The sequence below is a fragment of the Scyliorhinus torazame genome, chromosome 19 (assembly GCF_047496885.1).
Source record: "Scyliorhinus torazame isolate Kashiwa2021f chromosome 19, sScyTor2.1, whole genome shotgun sequence".
NCBI classification, from domain to species: Eukaryota; Metazoa; Chordata; class Chondrichthyes; order Carcharhiniformes; family Scyliorhinidae; genus Scyliorhinus; species Scyliorhinus torazame.
The window spans coordinates 137,772,824-137,799,876 of NC_092725.1; the positions used below are offsets into that span (position 1 = coordinate 137,772,824).

At 49.5% G+C, this 27,053-nt stretch overlaps 1 protein-coding gene across 1 annotated transcript in view; it reads left to right on the top strand.

Moving 5' to 3' along the window:
- Window positions 1-11,329: 11,329 nt before the first annotated feature.
- The window catches only part of immp2l (inner mitochondrial membrane peptidase subunit 2), a 674,197-nt gene continuing 658,473 nt past the window's right edge, over window positions 11,330-27,053 (top strand). The window contains exon 1 of the mRNA XM_072485308.1: window positions 11,330-11,464. Within this exon, the coding sequence (XP_072341409.1) occupies window positions 11,330-11,464 (135 nt within the window). The remainder of the gene's footprint in view (window positions 11,465-27,053) is intronic.

A 27,053-nucleotide genomic window follows, 5' to 3' on the forward strand; every position in this document is an offset into this window, starting at 1 on the left:
CCCCCTCCCCCCTCTGACCCCACTCCCCCCTCTGACCCCACTCCCCCCCTCCCCCTCCCTCTCTGACCTCCCCTCCCCCTCTGACCTCCTCCCCCCCCCCGACCCCCCCTCTGAACCCCCCTCCCCTCCCCCTCTGATCCCCCTCCCCCCCTCTGATCCCCCTCCCCCTCTGACCCCCACTCCCCCCCTCTGACTCCCCTCCCCCTCTGACCCCCTCCCCCTCTGACCCCCCCTCCCCGTCTAAACCCCTCTCCCCCCTCTGACCACCCTCCCCCTCCCCCCTCTGACCACCCTCCCCTCCCCCACCCCCTCTGTCCCCCCTCCTCTGACCTCCCCCTCCCCCTCCCCCTCTGACCCCCCTCCCCCCTCTGACCCCCCGCCCCCTCTGACCCCCCCTCCCCCCTCTGACCCCCCTCCCCCTCTGAACCCCCCTCCCCCTCTGACCCCCCTCCCCCTCTGACCCCCTCTGACCCCCCCTCCCCCTCTGACCCCCCTCTGACACCCCCTCCCCCTCTACCCCCCACTCCCCCCTCTGACCCCCCTACCCCTCCCCTCCCCTTCCCCCTCTGACCCCCCTCCCCCCGACGCCCCCTCTCTGACCCCCCCTTCCCCCCCTCTGATCCCCCTCCCGCCCCTCTGACCCTCCTCCCCCCTGACATTCCTCCCCCTCTGACCCCCCTCCCCCTCTGACCCCCCCTCCCCCTCTGACCCCCCTCACCCTCTGACCCCCCTCCCCCTCTGACCCCCCGCCCCCTATGACCCCCCTTCCCCCCTCTGACCCCCCTCCCCCTCTGACCCCCCTCCCCTCTGACCCCCCCTCTGAGCCCCTTCCACCATAATACCCCCCCTTCCCCCCGACCCCCCCTCTGACCCCCTCCCCCCTCCCCCTCTGACCCCCCCCTCCCCTCCCCCTCTGACCCCCCTCCCCCTCTGACCCCCCGACCCCCCCTCTGACCCCTCCCTCTCCCCCTCTGACCCCCCCTCCCCCTCTGACCCCCCTCCCCCCTCTGAACCCCCTCCCCCCTCTGACCACCCCTCCCCCTCTGACCCCCTACCCCCTATCCCCCCTCCCCCTCTGACCCCTCCCTCTCCCCCTCTGACCCCTCCCTCTCCCCCTCTGACCCCCCCTCTCCCCCTCTGACCCCTCCCTCTCCCCCTCTGACCCCCCTGTCCCCCCTCTGACCCCCCCCTCTCCCTCTCTGACCCCTCCCTCTCCCCTCTGACCCCTCCCTCTCCCCCTCTGACCCACCTCTTCCCCCTCTGACCCCCCTCCCACCTCTGACCCCCCTCTGACCCCCCCTCTGACCCCCTTCCCCCTCTGACCCCCCCTCCCCCCCGACGCCCCCTCTCTGAACCCCCCTCCCCCTATGACCCCCCTCCCCCCTCTGACCCCCCTCCCCCCTCTGACCCTCCCCTCCACCCTCTGACCCCCTCCCCCACTGACCCCCCTCCCCCTCTGACCCCCCCTCCCCCTGACCCCCCCTCTGACCCCCCTCCCCCGCTGACCCCCCCTCCACCCTCTGACACCCCTCCCATCCCCTTCTGACCCCCCTCCCCCTCTGACCCCCCCTCCCCCCGAACCCCCTCTGACCCCCCCTCCCCTCCCCCTCTGATCCCCCTCACCTCCCCCTCTGATCCCCCTCCCGCCCCTCTGACCCCCCTCCCCTCTGATCCCCCTCCCGCCCCGCTGACTCCCCTCCCCCTGTACCCCCTCCCCCTCTGACCCCCCTCTCCCTCTGACCCCCCTTCCCCCTCTGAACCCCCTCACCCTCTGACCCCCCTCCCCCTCTGACCCCCCCTCCCCTATGACCCCCTCTCCCCCCTCTGATCGCCCTCCCCCTCTGACCCCCACTCGCCCTCCCTCTCTGACCCGCCTCCCCCTCTGACCCCCCTCCCCCCTCTGACCCCCCTCCCCCTCTGACCCCCCTCCCCTCTAACCCCTCTCCCCCTCTGACCACCCTCCCCTCCCCCTCTGACCACCCTCCCCTCCCCCACCCCCTTCTGTCCCCCCTCCTCTGACCCCCCTCCCCCTCTGACCCCCTCCCCCTCTCACCCCCTCCCCCCTCTGACCCCACTCCCCCCTCTGACCCCACTCCCCCCTCCCCCTCCCTCTCTGACCTCCCCTCCCCCTCTGACCTCCTCCCCCCCCCGACCCCCCCTCTGAACCCCCCTCCCCTCCCCCTCTGATCCCCCTCCCCCCCTCTGATCCCCCTCCCCCTCTGACCCCCACTCCCCCCCTCTGACTCCCCTCCCCCTCTGACCCCCTCCCCCCTCTGACCCCCCTCCCCGTCTAAACCCCTCTCCCCCCTCTGACCACCCTCCCCTCCCCCTCTGACCACCCTCCCCTCCCCCACCCCCTCTGTCCCCCCTCCTCTGACCTCCCCCCTCCCCCTCCCCCTCTGACCCCCCTCCCCCCTCTGACCCCCCGCCCCCTCTGACCCCCCCTCCCCCTCTGACCCCCCTCCCCCTCTGAACCCCCCTCCCCCTCTGACCCCCCTCCCCCTCTGACCCCCTCTGACCCCCCCTCCCCCTCTGACCCCCCTCTGACACCCCCTCCCCCTCTACCCCCCACTCCCCCCTCTGACCCCCCTACCCCTCCCCTCCCCTTCCCCCTCTGACCCCCCTCCCCCCGACGCCCCCTCTCTGACCCCCCCTTCCCCCCCTCTGATCCCCCTCCCGCCCCTCTGACCCTCCTCCCCCCTGACATTCCTCCCCCTCTGACCCCCCTCCCCCTCTGACCCCCCCTCCCCCTCTGACCCCCCTCACCCTCTGACCCCCCTCCCCCTCTGACCCCCCGCCCCCTATGACCCCCCTTCCCCCCTCTGACCCCCCTCCCCTCTGACCCCCCCTCCCCCTCTGACCCCCCCTCTGAGCCCCTTCCACCATAATACCCCCCCTTCCCCCGACCCCCCCTCTGACCCCCTCCCCCCTCCCCCTCTGACCCCCCCCTCCCCTCCCCCTCTGACCCCCCTCCCCCTCTGACCCCCCGACCCCCCCTCTGACCCCTCCCTCTCCCCCTCTGACCCCCCCCTCCCCCTCTGACCCCCCTCCCCCCTCTGAACCCCCTCCCCCCTCTGACCACCCCTCCCCCTCTGACCCCCCTACCCCCTATCCCCCCCTCCCCCTCTGACCCCTCCCTCTCCCCCTCTGACCCCCTCCCTCTCCCCCTCTGACCCCCCCTCTCCCCCTCTGACCCCTCCCTCTCCCCCTCTGACCCCCCCTGTCCCCCCTCTGACCCCCCCTCTCCCTCTCTGACCCCTCCCTCTCCCCTCTGACCCCTCCCTCTCCCCCTCTGACCCACCTCTTCCCCCTCTGTCCTAATCTCCCTTCACCACCTAATGTCCCTCCTCCTGATCACCTCACCCCTCCTAATCCCTCCCCTTAATCCACCCTCCCCCAAACTAATAACCCCACCAAATCCCACCTTATACCCTCCCCAAAGCTCGTAGCACCGAGAAATACACCACTCGTGTTAGATACAGGGCCTCAGCAGGGAATGCACAGCCAAGGCCGCACACTCCCCCCTTCCCCTCTGACACACCCGCCACCCCCCCCGACACCCCCCCTCTGACAGCCCCCCTCCCCCCGACACCCCCCTCCTCCCCCTCTGACACCCCCTCCCCCCTCTGACACACCCGCCTCCCCCCCGACACCCCCCTCTGACAGCCCCCTCTCCCCCCGACTCCCCGTCTGACACCCCCTCCTCCCCCCGACACCCCCCTCCTCCCCCCGACACTCCTCTCCCCCCCCCCCCCGACACCCCCCTCCTCCCCCCCCCCCGACACCCCCCTCTGACACCCCCTCCTCCCCCTCTGACCCATTTTCTGCACTGAGGAGCTCCGCTTGCCATAACTCCTCAACGTAGCGAGAGAACGTCGATGTGACCCGACTACCCCAGGTCCCAACTCACCATGATGGGGCGGGCTGGTTCCCCCCACTTCCCACAACACCCATGCAGGGCACCCCCAACCCGATCCCCGCCGCATGAAAAATGCCGGCTTGGCCTGGCCAACCAAGGGTGCCACCCTGCCCAACGTTTGTGGAGGCACAAACTTAATGGCGCTCGCCCGAGGCCTCCGAGGTCCTGACGCCCCGGGTACCTCGGGAATCTGCAGTGAGACCCACTGTCTCCCTCTAACACGCAGATTTGCCAAAAGGTGATCCCGCCCACAATGAGCGAGATTTACATCGCAACCTCTCGCGATATCGTGTTAGATCTCGCGAGCCGGGTAGATCCTGGGAGCGGGGTCCCCTGGCTTCTAACGCCCACGTTGTGCCACGCGGTGAGCTGCTTTTCAGGGACAGCACCCGGAAACCTTTCCATAAAATCGTGCCCATGGTCTCTACGTGCCGAGGAGATTTAATTAGTCTAAAGTTAAGGATTTGTCACAAACATGCCTATTTGTGTGGCATGTTCCTGGTCATGAAATTATTTGGCCAAAGGTTAAGGTTAAGGAGGGTCTTAAAGGAGTAAGGGTCTATGGAGGGAATTCAGAGCTTTGGGGTTTTTATGGCTGTAGGCATGGCTAACCGCTGTCAACGAAGAGAGGCTGATGCACAAGAAACATGATTTTGAATGAGGCTCTTGGAAGATGGGAACGTGCAAGGTTTGAGAGGGGGGAGACAAGGTCACAGATTGAGGTAACCATGCAGTTAGAGTGTTGGGCAACTGGGAGTCAGTGTACGTTGGCATACTCTGCGTGGTGGTATGGATAGGATTCATGCAGCAGAGGTTTGCATTGTCTGAGGTTGGAGACTAACAAGAAGAGTGCCAGGATTAACAATGGACTGGCGAAGGGGCGGGTGATATTATGTTGGCGAAAGTGGCAGCTCTACACGATGGAGAAGGATCAGAATCTCAGCCCAGGGTTGAATAGCAAAGTAAAACATTAAGCTCAGGAAATCAAATTGACCGGTGAGAGATTTTTGCTGTCCGATTGTCTTGGATTCTTTAGGAATTCAAGATTAATTGCCTGGACACGGCTGTGAAAAATCACCGCCACATTAAAAACGCGTGCATTTCATTTTTCACTTTCTCATTCTCTGAGAAAAGAAATCTTTGACAAGGCAGAGGGATTTGAGACAGAAACCTCTGTGATGAAACCTCCAGGAATACTTCCCACCAGAGTTGACAATCCCATGTACCAATATACTGAATTATCGACAGGTTTGTCCATGGAGAACCGGTTTAAGAAAGGCCAATCTCATAGAGAATTTATCATAGAATTTACAGTGCAGAAGGAGGCTATCCGGCCCATCTAGTCTGCACCGGCTCTTGGAAAGAGCACCCTATCCAAGGTCAACACCTCCACCCTATCCCCATATCCCAGTAACCCCACCCAACAATAAGGGCAATTTTGGACACTAAGGGCAATTCATCATGGTCAATCCACCTAACCTGCACATCTTTGGACTGTGGGAGGAAACCGGAGCACCCGGAGGAAACCCACGCACACACGGGGAGGATGTGCAGACTCTGCACAGGCAGTGACCCAAGCCGGAATCGAACCTGGGACCCTGGAGCTGTGAAGCAATTGTGCTATCCACAATGCTATCGTGCTGCCCCTGATTCCAATTCATTCTCATTCTAATCTCATTCCAATTTTACAGCTGGATTTAGACACAAATCCCAAAAGCAGTTTTAACATTGTACTGTCCAAGAAACTGCAGTACCTTATTTCAAAATGTTTCAGTGAAATATATTGCCATAAAGCACCTTCTATCCAAAACATTTTTTTCTTCCAGTTTTGAGTGAGGATAGCCAAAAGAGACATTGGGCAGAGTGTAGGCTGAGGAGGGAAAACTGGCGTGCAGCTCCACAGTTCTCTCTCCAGATGTTCTGGCATAGCAGCGAGACAGAGCCTGATGGAGCCGGCAAAACCGCCCCACCCCCAATGGATACGGGGAACCCCCCACAAGGACCGAGGCAGTGCCACCATGGCATGGAGGGGCAGTGACAGGGCATGTCCCTCTCCCCCTGAGGGCTGTACTTACCTGTGTGCACCTCCCCCCCCCCCCAACCCGCGGGTGTTCCCCTCCCTTGACTGCTTCACGTTTCTGATGTGATGTCATGCCGTGAGGGGGAATTCTAAATGTGGGCGGACAAAAAGGCAGGAAGCTGGATAATTGTAATAAATTAAGTTGAAACGAGGGCAGGGCCCTCATTATGTCACCGACAAGGGGCGGGGAAAATCGGCGGGATCTCGTTTTCTGATTCTCGCGGGATTTTGGGCCCAAGTCGCTGTTTGCGCTCATGGCTATTGGAGGCACAACATTGCCCCCATTGAGTCTGGAGGCAACAAAAACACATCTGAGGGTTTTGGCAGTCAAAAGGTTGCAATAAGAGTCTTAGTGGATATTGTTGCAATGATGGGTAGCATGTGGGATTAAAAGCTTCACACACAGTTGGGGTTTTCTACACAAGTGACCTACATGGGACTACAATCAGCCGGCTTAGCTCAGTTGGCCGGACAGCTGGTTCGTGATGAGGAGCGAGACCAGCAGCGGGGGTTCAGTTCCCGTCCGTACCGGCTGAGGTTATTCATGAAGGCTCCTCGACCTTGCCTGAGGTGTGGTGACCCACAGGTTAAATTACCACCAGCCAGCTCTCCCCCTCAAAGGGGAAAGCAGCCTATGGTCATCCGGGACTATGGTCACTTTACCGTACCTTGTAATCTGAAATGGGAACCATCAGTGCAGCCTTGGAGATTTATGTGATTATCACAGGAAGAGCATAAACGGTGTGCGACCGCACTGTAAGTTAGTAAATCCGCCATCATTGACACATTTGTTTGAATTTATGGTATTAGTAAATGTGTCAAGATCCAAAAGATGGTCGACATTTCTTACACCGATCATATGAGCAAAAGTAAAATCATGGCACAGTGGTTAACACTGCTGCCTCACAGCTCCAGGGACCCAGATTCAATTCCAGCCTCGGGTGACTGTGGAGTTTGCACTTTCTCTCCATGTCTGCGTGGGTTTCCTCCGGGCGCTCCGGTTTCCTCCCACAAGCCCAAAGATGTGCAGATGAGGTGGATTGGCCATGATAAATTGTCTTTTAGTGCCCAAAGTTTAGGTGGGGTTACGGAGATAGGGAGGGTCGGGTGCTGACTCGATGGGCCGAATGGCCTCCTTCTGCACTGTTGGGATTCGATGATGATATGGAGGGAGTGTAAAGTACAGAATACTCCTGTAAAAACTGCACAATACATTAGATACTATAACATGGTTGAGTGGGTAGTTACATTTGATATTCCCAATAGTATGATGACAATTAGCCGGATATCTTGAAAAATTGAATGGAATCCTCAAATAGTGCTGATTTTGCCCTTCTAGCTAATGAAGACTAAGTCCACCTATTAAAAGGAAGTTCAGAAGAAACTTGTGTTACAGGAGCTTGTTAAAAAGGTCATGGTGGAATAGTTTTGCAAAGCAGGTGGCCCCTGTTCTGCAAAATGAAGATTTGCAAAACATTTTTTTGCAAGAGATAGATGTATCCCAGAAAGTTGGCAAATACCCAACAAAACAAGTTGCTATAAAGGCTGCAACTCACTCACTTGTTCTAGTTTTGCACAATAGAAGGAACTATCAGTTACATGCAGTGTCACAAATCTGCAAGGGCTAATCTGGAAGGTTTACTGCCTCAATGGTAATCTTACCTATTTACAAATGAAAACCCCGTTTACACGAACAACTTTGAACTCTTAATACAGTGAAACCGTTGCGGACATCATCAATTTACACTACCTGTTCATTCCTGTAACCTTAACACTCCCATTTGTACATAGCAGCACCTTTTAATATCGCACAAATACTGTCCTTGTTCTACACTATCAGTTTCTGCTCCATTGCAACATGTTTTCAGAGCTCGCTCACACCTTTAAGCTGTTAAAATTTTACACTATTGGTATTTTTTTTGTAGTCGTCACACAGTATTAGTAAATGTGCCAAGATCCAAAAGATGGTCGGCATTTCATATATCAGCAAAAGTATAATCATGGCTTGGTGGCAGTGCTGCAAATATATTTAATGTTCAGTGTTACTATTGAACACTCCCAACCTACATATCGTGCTCGACCGCAACATGAGACAGTGTTTGCTCCCGCATGGTGTGAAGCAGAGAGAGATTGTGACGTGCTCTGTAAACCGAGTGCCAACATCAGGGATTTGATGCACCTGGGAACTCTTTAGTATTGTCACTGGTGTGGAGTATGGAACTCTGAAAGTGAGAATTGTTCTCTGAAGAAAGAGGACGATAATAGCTTTGAAATGTGGCTGTGGGGTAGGTAGGGTGCTCAGGACAAGCTGGATGGGCAGTATGGTAGCATTGTGGAGAGCGCAATTGCTTCACAGTTCCAGGATCCCAGGTTCGAGTCCGGCTTGGGTCACTGTCTGTGTGGAGTCTGCACATCCTCCCCGTGTGTGCATGGGTTTCCTCTGGGTGCTCCGGTTTCCTCCCACAGTCCAAAGATGTGCAGGTTAGGTGGATTGGCCATGATAAATTGCCCTTAGTGTCCAAAATTGCCCTTAATGTTGGGTGGGGTTGCTGGGTTATGGGGATAGGGTGGAGGTGTTGACCTTGGGTAGGGTGCTCTTTCCAAGAACCAGTGCAGACTCGATGGGTCGAATGGCCTCCTTCTGCACTGTAAATTCTATGACATCTACGAGAGAAAGACAAACGAGTGGTGGGTTAGATTCAAGAGCAAGAGGTTCAGAAATCAGAAGAGTTGCTAAGTGCAGTTGGAGAGAGAGAAGGACAGGCAAGTGCAGACATTGGAAAAGAAGGCCCGACATCCTTATCCCGGCAATAATTGAAGGAGAAATTGAGGATAAAAATAGAAGGGAAGTGGGAAAATGAGACGATGGATAAAGTTGAGACGTGGACTGAGAGAGGCTTGAAGAAGGCCAGAGAAGATGGAAGAATGCCAACAACACCCCCCACCCCTAGTAGTATGGTGAAAATGAATGAAATCTCTCTGGCAAGTATTTTTCAAGCTGTAATTTAGATGAACATTTAGAGTTTGATTTGGAACTTTAAAATTGCGAAGGAAATTGATTTGATTTATTATTGTCACATGTATTAGTGTACAGTGAAAAGTATTGGTTCTTGCACGCTGTACAGACAACGCATACCATACATAGGAAAGGAAGGAGAGACCAGAATGTAATGTTACAGTCATAGCTAGGGTGTAGAGAAAAGATCAACTTAATATGAGGTAGGTTCATTCAAAAGTCTGATGGCAGCAGGGAAGAAGCTGTTCTTGAGTCGGTTGTTGTGTGACCTCAAACTTTTTTATCTTTTTCCTGACGGAAGAAGGTGGAAGAGAGTATGTCCGGGGTGCGTGGGGTCCTTAATTATGCTGGTTGCCTTTCCGAGACAGTGGGAATCGTTTCCTGCGGTCTTGGGCAGAGCAGGAACCATACCAAGCTGTGATACAACCAGAAAGAATGCTTTCTATGGTGCATGTGTACCTCTACCTCTGCTACTTACCTCTGCGCCCCCGGGGGAGGGGAATCACCTCGACTGAACCTCCTTTTTCAGAGCCAACGTGACCTGAAATATTCAGTGAGGGAGGATCATGTGGTGATGGTGGGTGGTTGGGGGGACTCGGTAAGTAGGTTTAAAATGTATTTAAATAAGATTCCCTCATTACATCACCGGCGAGGGGCATGGTGTTTTTCCCACTTCACCGTTGTTGCTGACGGCTAACGGGGGCTGAGAATCGCCCCCGACATGTTCACCCAAAATATATTACAACGTAAAACAGAAAACACATCGAGGAAGCTCCATCTGTGGCTTACCAGAGAAGTTAAGAAAAGTATTAGATTGAAAGAATTGGCTTAGAATGCTGCAAAGAATAACAGTAAGTCTGAGCATTGGGAATGTTTTAAAAACTAGCAAAGGGCCAGCAGAAAGTTGATTAAAAAGGGAAAAAATAGAATGAGAGAGTAAACTAACCAGAAGAGGTTTTGCAAGTACAAAGAACAAAGAAATGTACAGCACAGGAACAGGCCCTTCGGCCCTCCAAGCCCGTGCCGACCATGCTGCCCGACTAAACTACAATCTTCTACACTTCCTGGGTCCGTATCCCTCTATTCCCATCCTATTCATGTATTTGTCAAGATGCCCCTTAAATGTCACTATCGTCCCTGCTTCCACCACCTCCTCCGGTAGCGAGTTCCAGGCACCCACTACCCTCTGCGTAAAAAACTTGCCTCGTACATCTACTCTAAACCTTGCCCCTCTCACCTTAAACCTATGCCCCCTAGTAATTGACCCCTCTACCCTGGGGAAAAGCCTCTGACTATCCACTCTGTCTATGCCCCTCATAATTTTGTATACCTCTATCAGGTCTCCCCTCAACCTCCTTCGTTCCAGTGAGAACAAACTGAGTTTATTCAACCGCTCCTCATAGCTAATGCCCTCCATACCAAACAACATTCTGGTAAATCTCTTCTGCACCCTCTCTAAAGCCTCCACATCCTTCTGGTAGTGTGGCGACCAGAATTGAACACTGTACTCCAAGTGTGGCCTAACTAAGGTTCTATACAGCTGCAACATGACTTGCCAATTCTCATACTCAATGCCCCGGCCAATGAAGGCAAGCATGCCGTATGCCTTCTTGACTACCTTCTCCACCTGTGTTGCCCCTTTCAATGACCTGTGGACCTGTACTCCTAGATCTCTTTGACTTTCAATACTCTTGAGGGTTCTACCATTCACTGTATATTCCCTACCTGCATTAGACCTTCCAAAATGCATTACCTCACATTTGTCCGGATTAAACTCCACCTGCCATCTCTCCGCCCAAGTCTCCAAACAATCGAAATCCTGCTGTATCCTCCGACAGTCCTCATCGCTATCCGCAATTCCACCAACCTTTGTGTCGTCTGCAAACTTACTAATCAGACCAGTTACATTTTCCTCCATAGTATATAAGACGAAGAGTAGCCAAACTAAACACGGGTCACTTAGCGGCAGAGACAGAAGAAATTATCAGGGGAAGAGGAAGTGGCAGAGACGTTGAACAAATATTTCAGAGCAGAGGCACTAAATATGTCCAGAAGTAGTGGGTAACCAAGGGGCTGATGAAAGAGATAAATGTGAAGGTAATTAATAAAGGCAGTGAGATAGAATTGGAGAAACTTAAGGGACCAAACGCCAACAAATCCCTTCGGGCCTGTTGGGCTATATCCAAGGGTTCTAAAAGAGGTCGCTGCAGTGATGGTGGATCCATCGTATAAGACTGCTTGATATTGTTTCATCATAACTAGCAGAGATTTCACATGGCTGACAACTTGCATTTTAATTTTCTTTTGTCAGATAATGGCACGGGCGACTGGCTTTGGCAAGCGGTACTTCAAGGCATTTATTAGTGGTTTCTTTGTTGCGGTTCCCGTTACTGTGACCTTCCTGGATCGCGTGGCATACATTGCAAGAGTGGAGGGGGCTTCAATGCAGGTGAAGTACACAAGTTTTGTTATGCAGCAAAAACAGGCAAGCTGTGACTAACTGATGAAATTGAGCATATTTGCTCATGCAATTACTGATCATTTTTCTGCCATTGTGATAAATTGAAGCTGTTTAATATGGACCGCAATATACCTCTACTCCCCAGTAATCAGACATTCACCGGCATCAATGGAAGAATTTCCTTGACTATCCTGAGCCATATCCCCCATTCTAGGAGGATCTGAGGAACTGTACAATCGCTATTGTTTTACCAGCTTATTCCCTTTACTGGTGCAGTTTATTCTGAGGGTTCCTTAGGCGTCCCTATAACAAATGCACTCTGGTTTCTCTTCAGATCCTAAGTGTCCCTATTACAACTGCAGACTTAATGTTGAGCTTCCAACAGTTTGGTTACTGCGTTTTCTCTGAAGCAAGACTCTGTTCTAGTCTCTGTGGGCTTACAAATGAAGTTCTACAACCCCCCCCCCCAAGCTGCCTGTATGATATGTCATACCCATCTGCCAGAACTGCTGCTTCCCTTATTTGAGAAACCTTGCAGTCTTCCAGGTCTGGCTATTGGGATGCTGCTTTGAAATGTTTCCATTATCATTATCTCTCTCACACTTTCAAAATTCAGTGCTCAAAACCATCAGTCCACGATATAGCTTTCTCCCAAGCTAATTCTACAAACATTTCATTCGGTCTTTTCTTTAAAGTCCAAAATTTTAATTGATATGCTTCGGGGACAGGTTCATAAGCATTAACTACTGCATTTTTAACTGTCTCATTATGTCAGGATTTTTCTTCGAAAGACTAGAATAAATATCCATTGCTTTCCCCACCAAATTGCAAAATAAAATGCACGCACTTTTTCAAATGTCCTCAGTGAATTTAGGCAAAGATTCTTGGTTATATCAAAGCTTGGAGTGGAACTCGATGTATCATTATTAGCTTTTTCTTTTTCCAGGGCAAACAATCGCCCTTCCCTTTCTCTTCGAAACTTATTTTCTCCCCATGGACTGATGTTTACTCTGCCCCTTGAATCGACACTATAACCTATAATATCTCCCAACAGGGCTCTGTCCCCTGTTCTCAGGCATGGTCAAGTGTATCAACCATTGGTCCATTCTGTACCCTAAATGTTAGAATCTCCAGTTAACCAAGGGTCACCCGCAAGTGGGGAATTACCATGGCTCCGTACCTTAAACATACCTCGACAAAAGAATAGATTTAATCACAATAACCAGTAAATTCCAGATTACCCTTCATCGGATTTAGGGGGGTGGGGGTACCCCCCAAATGCCCTGGGGTATCCTTCCTGGAAGTTCTCAGGTAAGGGTTTACCTGGCAATTGTCCAGAAGCACTAATTTCCCTTGGATAATTGACCCTGCCCCATCCGACAAGGTGATTTAAATCGCTAACTTCGGATGCTTCTTTTGCGCTAATTGTTCCTCTGAAAGAGTTGAAAAATGAAACCATTTCTAACTTCAGCACAACTATTTTATACACGCATATATTAAACTATTTTTTATACATCCCGCAGAGGACACCCCCCCCCCCCCAAGATATTCACAATCCCCCCTCCCAGCTTACCTCCCATGAGATTCCCCCACATCCCAGATCCCCAGACACATGAGACACTGCCCCAACCCCACCCCCCCCATCCACCCTACCAACCCAAACACCCTCCAACCCAACCCAACCCAACCCAGAACCTGGAAAAAAGGCTCGGAGGATTCCAATTGTCTTGGATTTTGGGGGGCTGAGACGTGATCGGGGCAGTTTGAATTCCATTGAGGAATCGAGCACGAGCAGCAAGTGTTAGTCTGAGAGCGAGCGGCAAGAGCGGAGGTTGAGATTACCTCCCCTCAGGACTTTCCACTAAAAACTGAGTGAAGAAAAACATTAATTTTTCTCCTCCGTTTGGGGTAAAAGATTGAGACTGCTCAAGTCTATAAGTTACTCCAGGGGCGGCATGTGGCACAGTGGTTAGCACTGAGACTGCGGCACTGAGGACCCGGGTTCGATTACCGGCCCTGGGCCACTATCCGTGTGGAGTTTGCACATTTTCCCCATATCTTCGTGGGTCTCACTCCCCACAACCCAAAGATGTGCTGGTTAGGTGGATTGGCCACGCTAAATTGCCCTGAACTGGAAAAGAAAAATAATTGGCTACTCTAAATTTAAAAGAAAAGTCTATAAATTGCAGTAACAGAGACTTTTTATTCACAAACTTGCTCGGGAGACACAACCTGCTCCTACAGAGGCTGCATGATATATTTATATATTTTCGTTATCACTCTTACACCACAAAATGCTAATAAGCAGGATTATAGAGTCTCCAGCTGCCCCCTTTATCCATCTGAAGGCTGTGCTTCTTTTCACACTGTTGCTTACCCATCCTGTGAAGGTCATTAAGTTTGTGATTGTTGCTTTATCACGCCATCATGCTGAGAAAGGGCACTAATAACTATTCTTTCAAAGCTGTTAATGCTCATAGCTACATTTGCTATTAATGTTTAATTATTTCAATTACCCCACTGCACAAGTATGATTATCAAACAAAATTTAACAGCGGGGCGCTGAAGATGAAATGGGAACAAAATGGACAAAAACATCATCAAAGAGGTAGGTTTTAAGGAGCATCCAATTGTAGGAAAGAGAGATAGAGATGCTGAGTGAGCTACTGAGTTTAGGGCCCATTCCAGCTGAAATCACCGCCACCGCTTTAGCGATTGAAACAGAGGGATGCACAAGCGGCCAGAAGTGGAGGAGTGCAGAGAACTTGGAGGATTGTGCAGCTGGTGGTGGTGGCAGAGGTTGGAAAATATGATGGAGATTCAAATTGCAGCACTCGTCAGGTTGCGAGCCAGTGCAGGTTGGAAAGCACAGAGTGAAAAGAGGCTTGATGCGAGTTAGGATGCAGAGTAGCAGGTTTTCCGGTTATATAATGATAATCTTTATTGTCACAAGTAGACTTATATTAACACTGCAATAAAGTACCGCGAAAGTCCCCTAGTCGCCACATTCCGGCGCCTGTTTGGATACACAGAGGGAGAATTCAGAATGTCCAAATTACCTAACAGCACGTCTTTCGAGACTTGTGGGAGGAAACCGGAGCACCCGGAGGAAACCCACGCAGACATGGGGAGAACATGCAGACTCCGTCCAGACAGTGACCCAAGCCGGGAATCAAACCTGGGACCCTGGCGGTGTGAAGCAGTAGTGCTAACCACTGTGCTACCGTGCAGCTTATGTTTATAATGAGTACAAGATGGGAGGCTGGCTGGGGAGAATTGGAATAGTCAGGTTTAGGGGTAACCAGGGCATAAAGGTATGTGTCAGCAGCACATGGCCAAATGTGGAGATGGACGATGTTACACAAGTTAAAATTGCCGGTGATGGAGAGGATGTGGGGTTTGAAGCTCAGGGTGAAACTCTCCTCCAATTTCATTTGAATTATTGTAACAGTTACTGTATAGATCTTGAAGTAGATTTTCATAACCTTCAGATCTGCAACTGTATTCTATCGAATGCTCCAGTTACTTTTTTCAAGTGACTTCCCAGCATAAAAGCTGCCGACGTGATCTTTGCGGATGGATGGTTGACCACATATTACGTGAAGATGTTATTGCTTTTGAATTTGAGCGTTTACTCCTTATAAGTTTTGTGAATCTTGTACAATTTTGTATGGCATCTCGGTGAGAGATATGTTCTGCAATTTTTCACTTAACGCACTAAAAAGCTTTGAAAGATGCACTGGACTATTTTCATCAGTTGCCGAGACTGTATTGTTTGTGCAAAATGAAGGTAGTTCAGCAATTTCTGCTGGCTTGTTTAGCAGATAAAAATGGGGCTGGTTTAGCACAGTGGGTTAAACAACTGGCTTGTAATGCAGAACCAGGTCAGCAGCGCGGGTTGAATTCCCGTACCGGCCTCCCCGAACAGGAGCCAGAATGTGGCGACTAGGGGCTTTTCACAGTAACTTCATTGAAGACTACTTGTGACAGTAAGCGATTATTATTATATCGTGCTGCAACTGACCGGCAATACATAATAGCCTGAAAGTAAGGTATATTATCTAGCATCAAGATGTCACCAACGTGCATTCTGCCTGAGGTTCAAGCATTGGTAATTTGTGAGAAAAATAATCTGACAGCAGTTGCTGTGAATAATCTTTTGTATGCTGCATTCTCTTGACATTTTTGAAAATAATGTGCGATGGCACACGAACAAAGCTTCAAGTTAATGCTGATGAAATAGTTGAGATAATATTTAGTCCATTTGCAGCAACATCAATGGAATGAAATACGTTTACAATGCATGTTCAAAAATAATATGAACTCTTAAGATATAGAATTGTGAAAAGTCGTAAGTAAGAATACTTGTATACTATTCAGAGATTTTGCCAATACTAATACCGGGACTATACTATTCAGAGATTTTGCTAATACCAATACCAGCACCACAATCCCAGCCAAGCTCATATCCAAACTCCAAAACCTATGACTTGGCTTCTCTCTCTGTAACTGGATCTTCAACTTCCTGACCCATAGATCACAATCAGTAAGGATAAACAATAACACCTCCCACACGATAGTCCTCAATACCGGGGCACCGCAAGGCTGCGTACTTAACCCCCTAGTATGTATTTACATTGTGTATCTATCGTATGTCCTTTTGTTTCATGTGTGGAACGATCTATCTGGACTGTACGCAGAACAATACTTTTCTCTGTACCTCGGTATGCGTGACAATAAACCCAAATTTAATCCAGAATCTAAGTACAATGGAGATGAGTTGGATACACTTTGTTCTTTGAGTAAAGAAAGACTTCAGTCACAATCAGCGAGTGATGAATGAATGAATGATCAGTTTCTTGCTCATCACAGAAAACATTTGTTCTCCACCTGTGTCTTTTTTTGAATTTTGTTTTTAAAAAAAACCTACTAAAACTTTAAATGTACATTTTTGTAGAAAAATACTTTTTTTTTCTTAATCGCCACAGGCCAGTTACAATAATTTAAAATATAACTTTGAGGATTATGACTTCATGAAGAGTTCAACTGTAGTGAAATAACTCAATTGTGAAAATTATTCATTAGTTTGCATTGTTAGCTTGCATTAATAAATAATAACTTTATATCCCTAACCATCACTTTGATTAGAAGATGCAATTATAGTGTTATGTTTTTATCTCTCTACTGATCTGTGCTTCCATAGTTTGAATGTTGAATAGTATATATTTCTGTGCATTTTCAAAAGCAAATGAACGCCAAAGTGATTTGCCAGAAAACAATTTGCAATGCTAGAAAATGACTTTGATCTATTCTGCACCTTGAAGTAATAAGATATTGATGAGAGAAGTAACTCAAAACAGCACAAATTCCTCCGTGTATAGCTAGCACATGATCACATGGGCGAAGAATTGTTGATGTTTCCTCAACCAGTCCTGATGAGACGCTGCAGTTTGATTTGTAATTAAATCTACCTGGATGTGGCTTTAATTTTATACACACGTTACTATCCAATTTCACACTCAGATGGCCATTAAAACTACCACCTCACAACATACAAGGTGCATTCTTCCTATCTTGCTGTTTCTGCACTGAATTGTGACTGCCATTCATTAATATTTTACCTCCCCTGTAGTTTTGACACCCTGGCAACTTGGCTTCATGGAGGCAGTGGAAATAACTTTACAGTTAGCAGAGCTTTTCATTGTGGGCGCACCTACAGTCATAGCACTTTCACTTATTACCAGCTGTTCCCCCATTTATCTTGCTGTTGTGAACCTTTCAGAAAGACTTAATTTATGACATACATTGGACCACTTTTTAAATTCAATCTGTCAACCTTTACGTTTCTATATTAAAGCCTAGCTCTTTACAATTGCATCGTTTTGTTGATTAGAATGGAAAGATTTGCAGTTTACTTGAAAGATGCAAAGATCATCTTAGCTGGATACTTTTTCTTATCTCTACCTATTGTATCTAATAGCTCTACCTTGAGACCCTTATTATTCGTACTCTTCTATGGAAGTTGAAGCAAAGTATTCAAGTCCTTTCACTGTTTCTTCATTCTCATTGAGATATTTTCATCTGCCATTGGTTGAATCTTTAATTATTCCTTTACTTTGTGTTTATTACATCATTTATTTTTTCGCATTGTCTTTTTCCCTTTGTCAATTCTGACAATTATTTTCTACTTTTTCATATTCAATTTTCTTGTTGCTTTTAGTCCGGGATTCGTCACATGTCACTCTTTTTCGTTCACAGTTTGATTTCACTTTCTCTAATCATTAAAGGATTTCAGCTATTGCTGTAATCATTTTACATCTGACAATAAGTCCAGTTTGTACCTTAAATTAATGATTTCTAATTATTTGTCTGCTGTTTTATCTGCTAATCATTTTTTACCAATTGGCCTGGACTATTTTCTTTTCATCCAAATTGTCACTGCACGGTAGCACAGTGGTTAGCACTGTGGCTTCACAGCGCCAGGGCCCCAGATTCGATTCCCTGCTGGGTCACTGTCTGTGCGGAGTCTGCACGTTCTCCCCGTATCTGCGTGGGTTTCCTCCGGGTGCTCCGGTTTCCTCCCACAGTCCAAAGACGTGCAGGTTAGGTGGATTGGCAATGATAAATTGCCCTTAGTGACCAAAGGGGTTGGGAGGGGTTGCGGGGATGGGGTGGAAGTGAGGGCTTAAGTGGGTCGGTGCAGACTCGATGGGCTGGGTGGCCGCCTTCTGCACTGTATATTCTATGTTCTCATTTTAAATTTTTATATCAAACCTAATTTTGGTCTTTGTTTCCTAAATGTTTCACTGCCATTGCAAATCAACCAGTTGTCCCACTTAATTTTCCAGACATTGATCTGATCTAGGCATTGCCCCATTCATAGAACATAGAACATAGAAAAATACAGCACAGAACAGGCCCTTCGGCCCACGATGTTGTGCCGAACCTTTGTCCCAGATTAATCATAGATTATCATAGAATTTGCAGTGCAGAAGGAGGCCATTCGGCCCATTGCGTCTGCACCGGCTCTTGGAAAGAGCACCCTACCCAAGGTCAACACCTTCACCCAACACTAAGGGCAATTTTGGACACTCAGGGCAATTTATTATGGCCAATCCACCTAACCTGCACATCTTTGGACCTTGTTGAATTAAAATATACTGACTGAATGGGAAGTCCTGAACACACTCCAGAACCCCTCTTCCTTGCCCCCACCACCCTTATCCAAACCGCCCCCCCCCCCCGCCGTTGTTGAATTAAAAGACTGCTCCAATTCTGGATTATCAGAACTGTCAACCAGTTACATATTGGGAAGACTGAAGTCATTTCTTTTGGCCCCTGCTTCAAACTCTTTTCCCCAGCTACCGTTTCCAACCCTCTCCATGGCAACAGTCTGAGATTAAGCCGGCCTGCTCGCAGGCTTCGTGTCACATTTGATCCCAAGGTGAGCTGCTGACCCTGTACTTGTGCCATCACTAAGGCCACCTATCTCCGCTGCCATAACTTGCTGATTACACCCGTTCCTTAGCCCATCTGCTGTTGAAGCCCGTTAATTCTGTACGCAACTATCCCAATATAGGGGGGATATCAGAGGTAGGTTCTTTACCCAGAGAGTAGTGGGGGCATGGAATGCACCGCCTGTGGAAGTAGTTGAGTCGGAAACATTAGGGACCTTCAAGCAGCTATTGGATTGGTACATGGATTACGGTAAAATGATATAGTGTAGATTTATTTGTTCTTAAGGGCAGCACGGTAGCATTGTGGATAGCACAATTGCTTCACAGCTCCAGGGTCCCAGGTTCGATTCCGGCTTGGGTCACTGTCTGTGCGGAGTCTGCATGTCCTCCCCGTGTCTGCGTGGGTTTCCTCCGGGTGCTCCGGTTTCCTCCCACAGTCCAAAGATGTGCAGGTTAGGTGGATTGGCCATGATAAATTGCCCTTAGTGTCCAAAATTGCCCTTAGTGTTGGGTGGAGGTGTTGACTTTGGGTAGGGTGCTCTTTCCAAGAGCCGGTGCAGACTCAGTGGGCCGAATGGCCACCTTCTGCACTGTAAATTCAATGATAATCTATGATTAATCTAGGACAAAGGTTCGGCACAACATCGTGGGCCGAAGGGCCTGTTCTGTGCTGTATTTTTCTATGTTCTATGTTCTAATACACCCCTGGCTGATTCTCCCACATTCTACTCTTCATAAACGTGAGATCCTCCAAAACACTGCTGCCTGTGTCTTAACTTGACTCAGTTTCACATTATGCTCATGCAAAGCGTCTTTGGGTATTACATCATGTTAAAAGCACTGTATAAATATCAGTGGTTGGAGAAACCTCTTTGCCATTTACTCTGATTGGTGGATGTGTAACCTTGGAGCATGCACCAGGGAACAGTTAACTGATAATCTTAAATCTAAAATCAATGGAATAACACCTAATCTCCTACCCCTTGCATATTTCCGATACGTAGATGATACATTTACTATATTTGAATCCACAGCTGCTGTAAGAGCTTCCTTACGCACCTTGACTTTGAAATGGAGCGGACAGATGCGCTCACTTTCCTCAATGCGCTGGTTGAGAATTTCACCAGTGACTGCTTTTAGGTCTCCCGTACGAAATCCCAACTATTTGTGATTTGTAAGACTGTGAGGGAAGATGACTAAACCACAGGAGTGATAACACTGATCAATAGGCATCTTTTATGTTAAAATAAACTTTAATTTAAACACAAAATCAGTAACATTAGCAACACAGTAGTAGCTTTCCAATTAACTGTTAAAATAGTTCTTAAATAAAAGAAAAGGAAAACTCCCTATCTACACCTGCCACTATATATTCCAATGAAGGAACCCAGTGCAGTTCAAATGTCACTTGTAAATACAGTTCACAATCAAGGTAACTTGCTTCTCTGTGTAGACGTTTGGAGAGAGATACCCTGTCAGAAACAACCTGAAAATCCTTCTGACTTGTCAGACACAAATCCTATGGAAATCTGCAAAGCTACATACAGACCTGGCTCCTCCCATTAATTGAATAATCTGTATTCCAAGCATAAATCATTCTCCAATCTCCTCCCACTATGATGTCCTATAACCTGCTTAGCTAGGACTAAACACAATCCCTCGTAAATTATCGACACCCCAGGGAACCTCCTAAATATAAACAATATTACATTAGAAATCTATATGTAAATAAGTAAATGTTTAAAATCAATGATTATCTCACCTTTATGACTCCTTAATCACGGCTTTAGCAGACATGCTATCTGTATGTATTTGAAACTGAGGTTTTTGATAACATTACCACAACAAATATATATATATATATATATATATAAAACAGTGTCCTATATTCATCACACTATGCTGAGGTGTGGTAATCCTCAGGTTAAATCACTGCCAGACAATTCTCCCTCTCAAAAGGGGAAAGCAGCCTCTGGTCATCTGGACCATGGCGACTTTATCTTTACTGTATATCACAAGCCTACTGTCACTGGTCAATATATGAGTTGAGATTCCTACAGTTCCACGTGTTACAAGATTGGATTTATCGGCAACTTCATAAATAGGACCCGAGCCATTTGCTCACTGTGCAACCTTGATGCTGTAATGAGGTACATCAAAGCAATCCTTGGTATAATGGCTATCCTGATCAAATCATTGCTTGCCGTTTATTGTGCAAACTCATGAATGTACTTTTAATTCTGAAAAGTCGCCTGATTAACCTGAAAGAGTAAGTTGCCTCAAAATTTTGAACAACAGATGAAGCTAACTATTTCACACTGTTACTATGCAGTAGCAACAGAAGTGCTATTCTCCACTAAGATGATGCTGCCACCAAGCCAAAAAGACATCTGCCTGTCACATAAATGAATACTAAAGAACAAAGAACAAAGAAAAGTACAGCACAGGAACAGACCCTTCGACCCTCCAAGCCTCCGCCAACCATGCTGCCCATCTAAACTAAAATCTTCTACCCTTTTGGGGTCCGTATCCCTCTATTCCCATCCTATTCATGTATTTGTCAAGATGCCCCTTAAATGTTACTTTCATCCCTGCTTCCACCACCTCTGGCAGCGAGTTCCAGGCACCCACTACCCTCTGTGTAAGAAACTTGTCTCGTACATCTCCTCTAAACCTTGCCCCTTGCACCTTAAACCTATGCCCCCTAGTAATTGACCCCTCTACCCTGGGAAAAAGTCTCTGACTATCCACTCTGTCTATGTCCCTTTGCAGACCTACATCAGGTCACCCCTCAATCTCCTTCGACCAGTGAGAACAAACCAAGTTTATTCAACCTCTCCTCATAGCTAATGCAACATCCTGGTAAATCTCTTCTGCACCCTCTCTAAAGCCGCCACATCCTTCTGGTAGTGTGGCGACCAGTTTTTCCTACAAGTGGAAATGTGATGTACGAATTTCAGTGCTAGTGTGATGCTGGTTATTTAGGCCGTACATCCCAATGACTGGTGGCCCTATCAAACTGCACGTCCCTTTCAGCTGTTCGTAAGAGGCAAAGGACATACCATACCCAACAAGCCCATGCTTGCAGAACTCAAAACATACTGTCCAACATTGGATGTGATTCCATGATTGGACAACACTTGTTAAAAAATCCAGATTGTGCTAAGAATTACACTGAAAACCAATTAAAAATTATCAGCTGGACTCGGCGCGATTCTCCGCTCCCGCGCCGGTTGGGAGAATCGCCTGGGTCGCCAGGTTTTCCTGCGACGCTGGTCCGACGCCCTCCCGCGATTCTCCCAAGCGGCGAGAACGGCCCCGCCGAGTTCCCCGCAGCGCAGGCCGGAGAATCGCCCGAGACACCCAAAATGGCGATTCTCCGGCACCCCTGCTATTCTCAGGCCCAGATGGGCTGAGCGGCCAGCCCAAAACGGCGGGTTCCCCCTGGCGTCCACAACTGGTCGCTGCCGGCGGGAACAGCGCGGGAACGCTGGGGGGGGGGGGTGGCCTGCGGGGTGGGGGGGGGGGGGGTGGGGGGGGGGAGGGGGGGGGATCCTGCACCGGGGGGGCCTCAAATGGGATGTGGCCCGCGATCGGTGCCCACCGATCGTCGGGCTGTCCTCTCTGAAGGAGGACCTCCTTTCTTCCGCAGCCCCGCAAGATCCGTCTGACATTTTCTTGAGGGGCGGACTCGGAGAGGACGGCAACCACGCATGCGCGGGTGACGCCAGTTATGCGGTGCCGGCCGCGTCATGTATGCGCACCTGGCGCGTGTAAATGATGCGGCGCCGCTCCTAGCCCATTATCGGGCCCCGAATTGGTCAGGATAGGGGCCGTTTCGCGCCATCGTGAACCTCGACGGCGTTCACGACGGCGCGAACACTCTGTCTCCATTTTGGAGAATCCCGCCCACTGTGTTTCTCACTTACGCATATTAGAAGCTACATATATCCACACACAAGGCCCTGCCCTTTGCAGACATAAGGAATATATCTGTGCATTGTGCCTTTTTTCTACTACACAAGGGTTTGGGGGAACAGCCATTACCTGGTTAATACCCCATGCACTATCTTGATCAATCAAAGCCGACCTGCTTGGTTTGAATTTAATCAAAATCTTGGCAGTTAACTATTTCCTGGTGCATTCTCCATGGGAACACCTCTACAAATCAGAGTCCACTTGCCAACCAGCAGCAGTCTCTTCCCATACAGTATAAACTGCCTTGATGAGTGCAAGATGAAAAGTTTCAACAGCAAGTCTCTTTTTTTCATCAATATTCAAGTTCTGTACTAACGAATCTCTGAATTATTCCCTGAGTCACAAGTGAATTGATGTAGGATAAATAACATAAGGGAGTTGAATGCATGCCGCAAAGATTGTTGTGGGAAGAATGGGTTTTGATTCACAGGCCACTAGAAGTAGTATTAGAACATAGAACATAGAACATAGAACAATACAGCGCAGTACAGGCCCTTCGGCCCACGATGTTGCACCGAAACAAAAGCCATCTAATCTACACTATGCCATTATCATCCATATGTTTATCCAATAAACTTTTAAATGCCCTCAATGTTGGCGAGTTCACTACTGTAGCAGGTAGGGCATTCCACGGCCTCACTACTCTTTGCGTAAAGAACCTACCTCTGACCTCTGTCCTATATCTATTACCCCTCAGTTTAAAGTTATGTCCCCTCGTGCCAGCCATATCCATCCGCGGGAGAAGGCTCTCACTGTCCACCCTATCCAACCCCCTGATCATTTTGTATGTCTCTATTAAGTCTCCTCTTAACCTTCTTCTCTCCAACGAAAACAACCTCAAGTCCGTCAGCCTTTCCTCATAAGATTTTCCCTCCATACCAGGCAACATCCTGGTAAATCTCCTCTGCACCCGCTCCAAAGCCTCCACGTCCTTCCTATAATGCGGTGACCAGAACTGTACGCAATACTCCAAATGCGGCCGGACCAGAGTTCTGTACAGCTGCAACATGACCTCCCGACTCCGGAACTCAATCCCTCTACCAATAAAGGCCAACACTCCATAGGCCTTCTTCACAACCCTATCAACCTGGGTGGCAACTTTCAGGGATCTATGTACATGGACACCTAGATCCCTCTGCTCATCCACACTTTCAAGAACTTTACCATTAGCCAAATATTCCGCATTCCTGTTATTCCTTCCAAAGTGAATCACCTCACACTTCTCTACATTAAACTCCATTTGCCACCTCTCAGCCCAGCTCTGCAGCTTATCTATATCCCTCTGTAACCTGCTACATCCTTCCACACTATCGACAACACCACCGACTTTAGTATCGTCTGCAAATTTACTCACCCACCCTTCTGCGCCTTCCTCTAGGTCATTGATAAAAATGACAAACAGCAACGGCCCCAGAACAGATCCTTGTGGTACTCCACTTGTGACTGTACTCCATTCTGAACATTGGGGTAAGTGGGAGCTGTACCGTTGGTGGGGTAGCTCTGTAAATTAAGAATGTCGGTACAATAGTGAGAGATGACCTTAGTTCTAAAGGCTAAGACATCGAATTAGTTTGAATATTGATAATAAATCAGTAAAGATAAGGGGCGTCATTCTCCGACCCCCCGCCGGGTCGGAGAATGGCCGTTGGCTGCCGTGAATCCTGCCCCCGCCGAAGTCTCCGGTACCGGAGATTGGGCGGGGGCGGGAATCGGTCCGCGCCGGTTGGCGGGACCCCCCGCTCAATTCTCCGGCCCGGATTGGCCGAAGACGCGCCCAGAAATTGCCTGTCCCACCGGCGTAAATCAAAGCTGGTATTTACCGGCGGGACCAGGCGGCGCGGGCGGGCTCCGGGGTCCTGGGGGGGGGCGCGGGGCGATCTGACCCCGGGGGGTGCCCCCACGGAAGCCTGGCCCGCGATCGGGGCCCACCGATCCGCGGGCGGGCCTGTGCCATGGGGGCACTCTTTCCCTTCTACCTCCGCCACGGCCTCCACCATGGCGGAGGCGGAAGAGACTCTCCCCACTGCGCATGCGCGGGAAACTGTCGGCGGCCACTGACGCTCCCGCGCATGCGCCGCATTTCCACGCCAGCTGGCGGGGCAACAAACGCCATTTCCGCCAGCTGGCGGGGCGGAAATTCCTCCGGCGTCGGCCTAGCCCCTCAATGTCGGGGCTAGGCCGCCAAAGATGCGGAGCATTCCGCACCTTTGGGCCGGCGCGATGCCCGTCTGATTGGCGCCGTTTTTGGCGCCAGTCAGCAGACATCGCGCCGTTGGGGGAGAATTTCGCCCAAGAAGTCACTTGTGGGTGTAGTTTATATGCCCCCTAACAGTAATCGGGGGACAAGGTACACAGGAATAAATAATTGGGACTTGGAAGAAAGGTACAGCAATAATGCTGAGTGATAATAATCAACATATATATGCAATAATCAGATTAGCAAATGTATCCTTAAAGATGTGTTCACAGAGTATTTTTGGGACAGTTTCTTAGAGCGGCACATTCTGGAGTCAACCAGAAGGCAGGCGATTCTAAACCTGGTAATGTGCAAGGAGAGGGGATTAATTCTTGATCTGGAAGTAAAGGAGCCTGTAGATAACAGTGATCATAACATGATTGCATTTTGCATTCACTTTGAATAGTTAGATTCTCTCTTGTTGTAGATGGTAATTGCCTGGCACTTGTGTGGCCCAAATGTTAGTTGCCACTTTCAGCCCAAGCCAGGGTATTGTCCAGGCCTTGTTGCATTTGTTCATGTACTGCTTGGGTTTCTGAGAAACCGCGAATGGTGCTAAACATTGTGTAATAGTCAGCATACATCCTCACGTCTGACCTTACGATGGAAGGAAGGTCATTGATGAAGCAACTGGAATGGTTAGGCCATCACCCTGCACTGTGGGAGATTTTAGTTTAGACGGGCAACATGGTCAGCACAGGCTTGGAGTGCCAAAGGGCCTGTTCCTGTGCCGTACTTTTCTTTGTTCTTTGTTCTTTTGTTCTTTGTGTTGTCCTGGAGCTGAAATAATTGACCTCCAACAATTACTACCATCTTTCTTTGTGCTAGGTTTGAGTCCAACCCTATGATTCTTGACTTTGGTTTTGTTCGGGCTCCTTGATGTCGTACTCTGTCAAATGCTGCCTTTATATCAAGGGCAGTCACTCCTCACCTCTGGGGTTCAGCTCTTTTGCCCACATTTGAACCAAAGCTGAAATGAGGCCAGGAGCTTAGTGACCCTGGCGGAACTCAAACTGAGCGACAGTGAGCAGGTTATTGCTAAGCAAGTGCTGCTTATCTCTCTTGATAACCCCCTCCTCCACTGCACTGATGACCGAGAGTAGACTGATGGGCTGGTAATTGGCCAAGTTGGATTTTTGTGAATAGTACATAGCCGGGCAATTTTCCACATTGTTGGGTCGATGCCAGTGTTGTAGCTGTACTGGAAAAGCTTGGCTAGGCGTGCAGCTAGTTCTGGGGTACAGGTCTTCAGTATTATTGTTGGAATATTGTCAGGGCGCATAACCTCCACAGTGTCCAGTGCCACCTTGATATCATGTGACGTTAATAGAATTGGCATTTTAGGACATTTAGGATGACTGGTTCGTCCACTTGACATGTCTGGCTGAAGACTTGTTGTAAATGTGTCAGCCTTATCTTTTGCACTAATGTGATGGGCTCCCCTATCATTGAGGATAGGGATATTTGGGGAGCCTCCTCCTACATTTAGTTGTTTAATTGTCCACCACCATTCATGAGTGAATGTGGCAGGACTGAAGAACTTAGCTCCTATCCATTGGCTGTGGAATTACTTAGCTATGTCTACCACTTGCTGCTTGGGCTGTTGGGGCCACAAGTGGTCCTGAGCCGTAGCTCCACCAGATTAACACCTCATTTTTAGGTATGCCTGCTGTTTCTCCTTGCCTGCCCTCCTGCACTCTCCATTGAACCAGGGTTGGTTCTCTGACTTGGTGCCACTGGTAGGGTAGGGGATATCCCAGGCCTCAGGGTTACAGCTTGTGGTTGAGTACGAAGGTGCCGCTGCTGATGGCCCACAGCACCTCATGGTTTCCCAGTCTCCAGCTGTTAGATCTGTTTGAAATCTATCCCAGCAGGCAGGTTGCTGAGGATGAGGTCAAGTATGCTT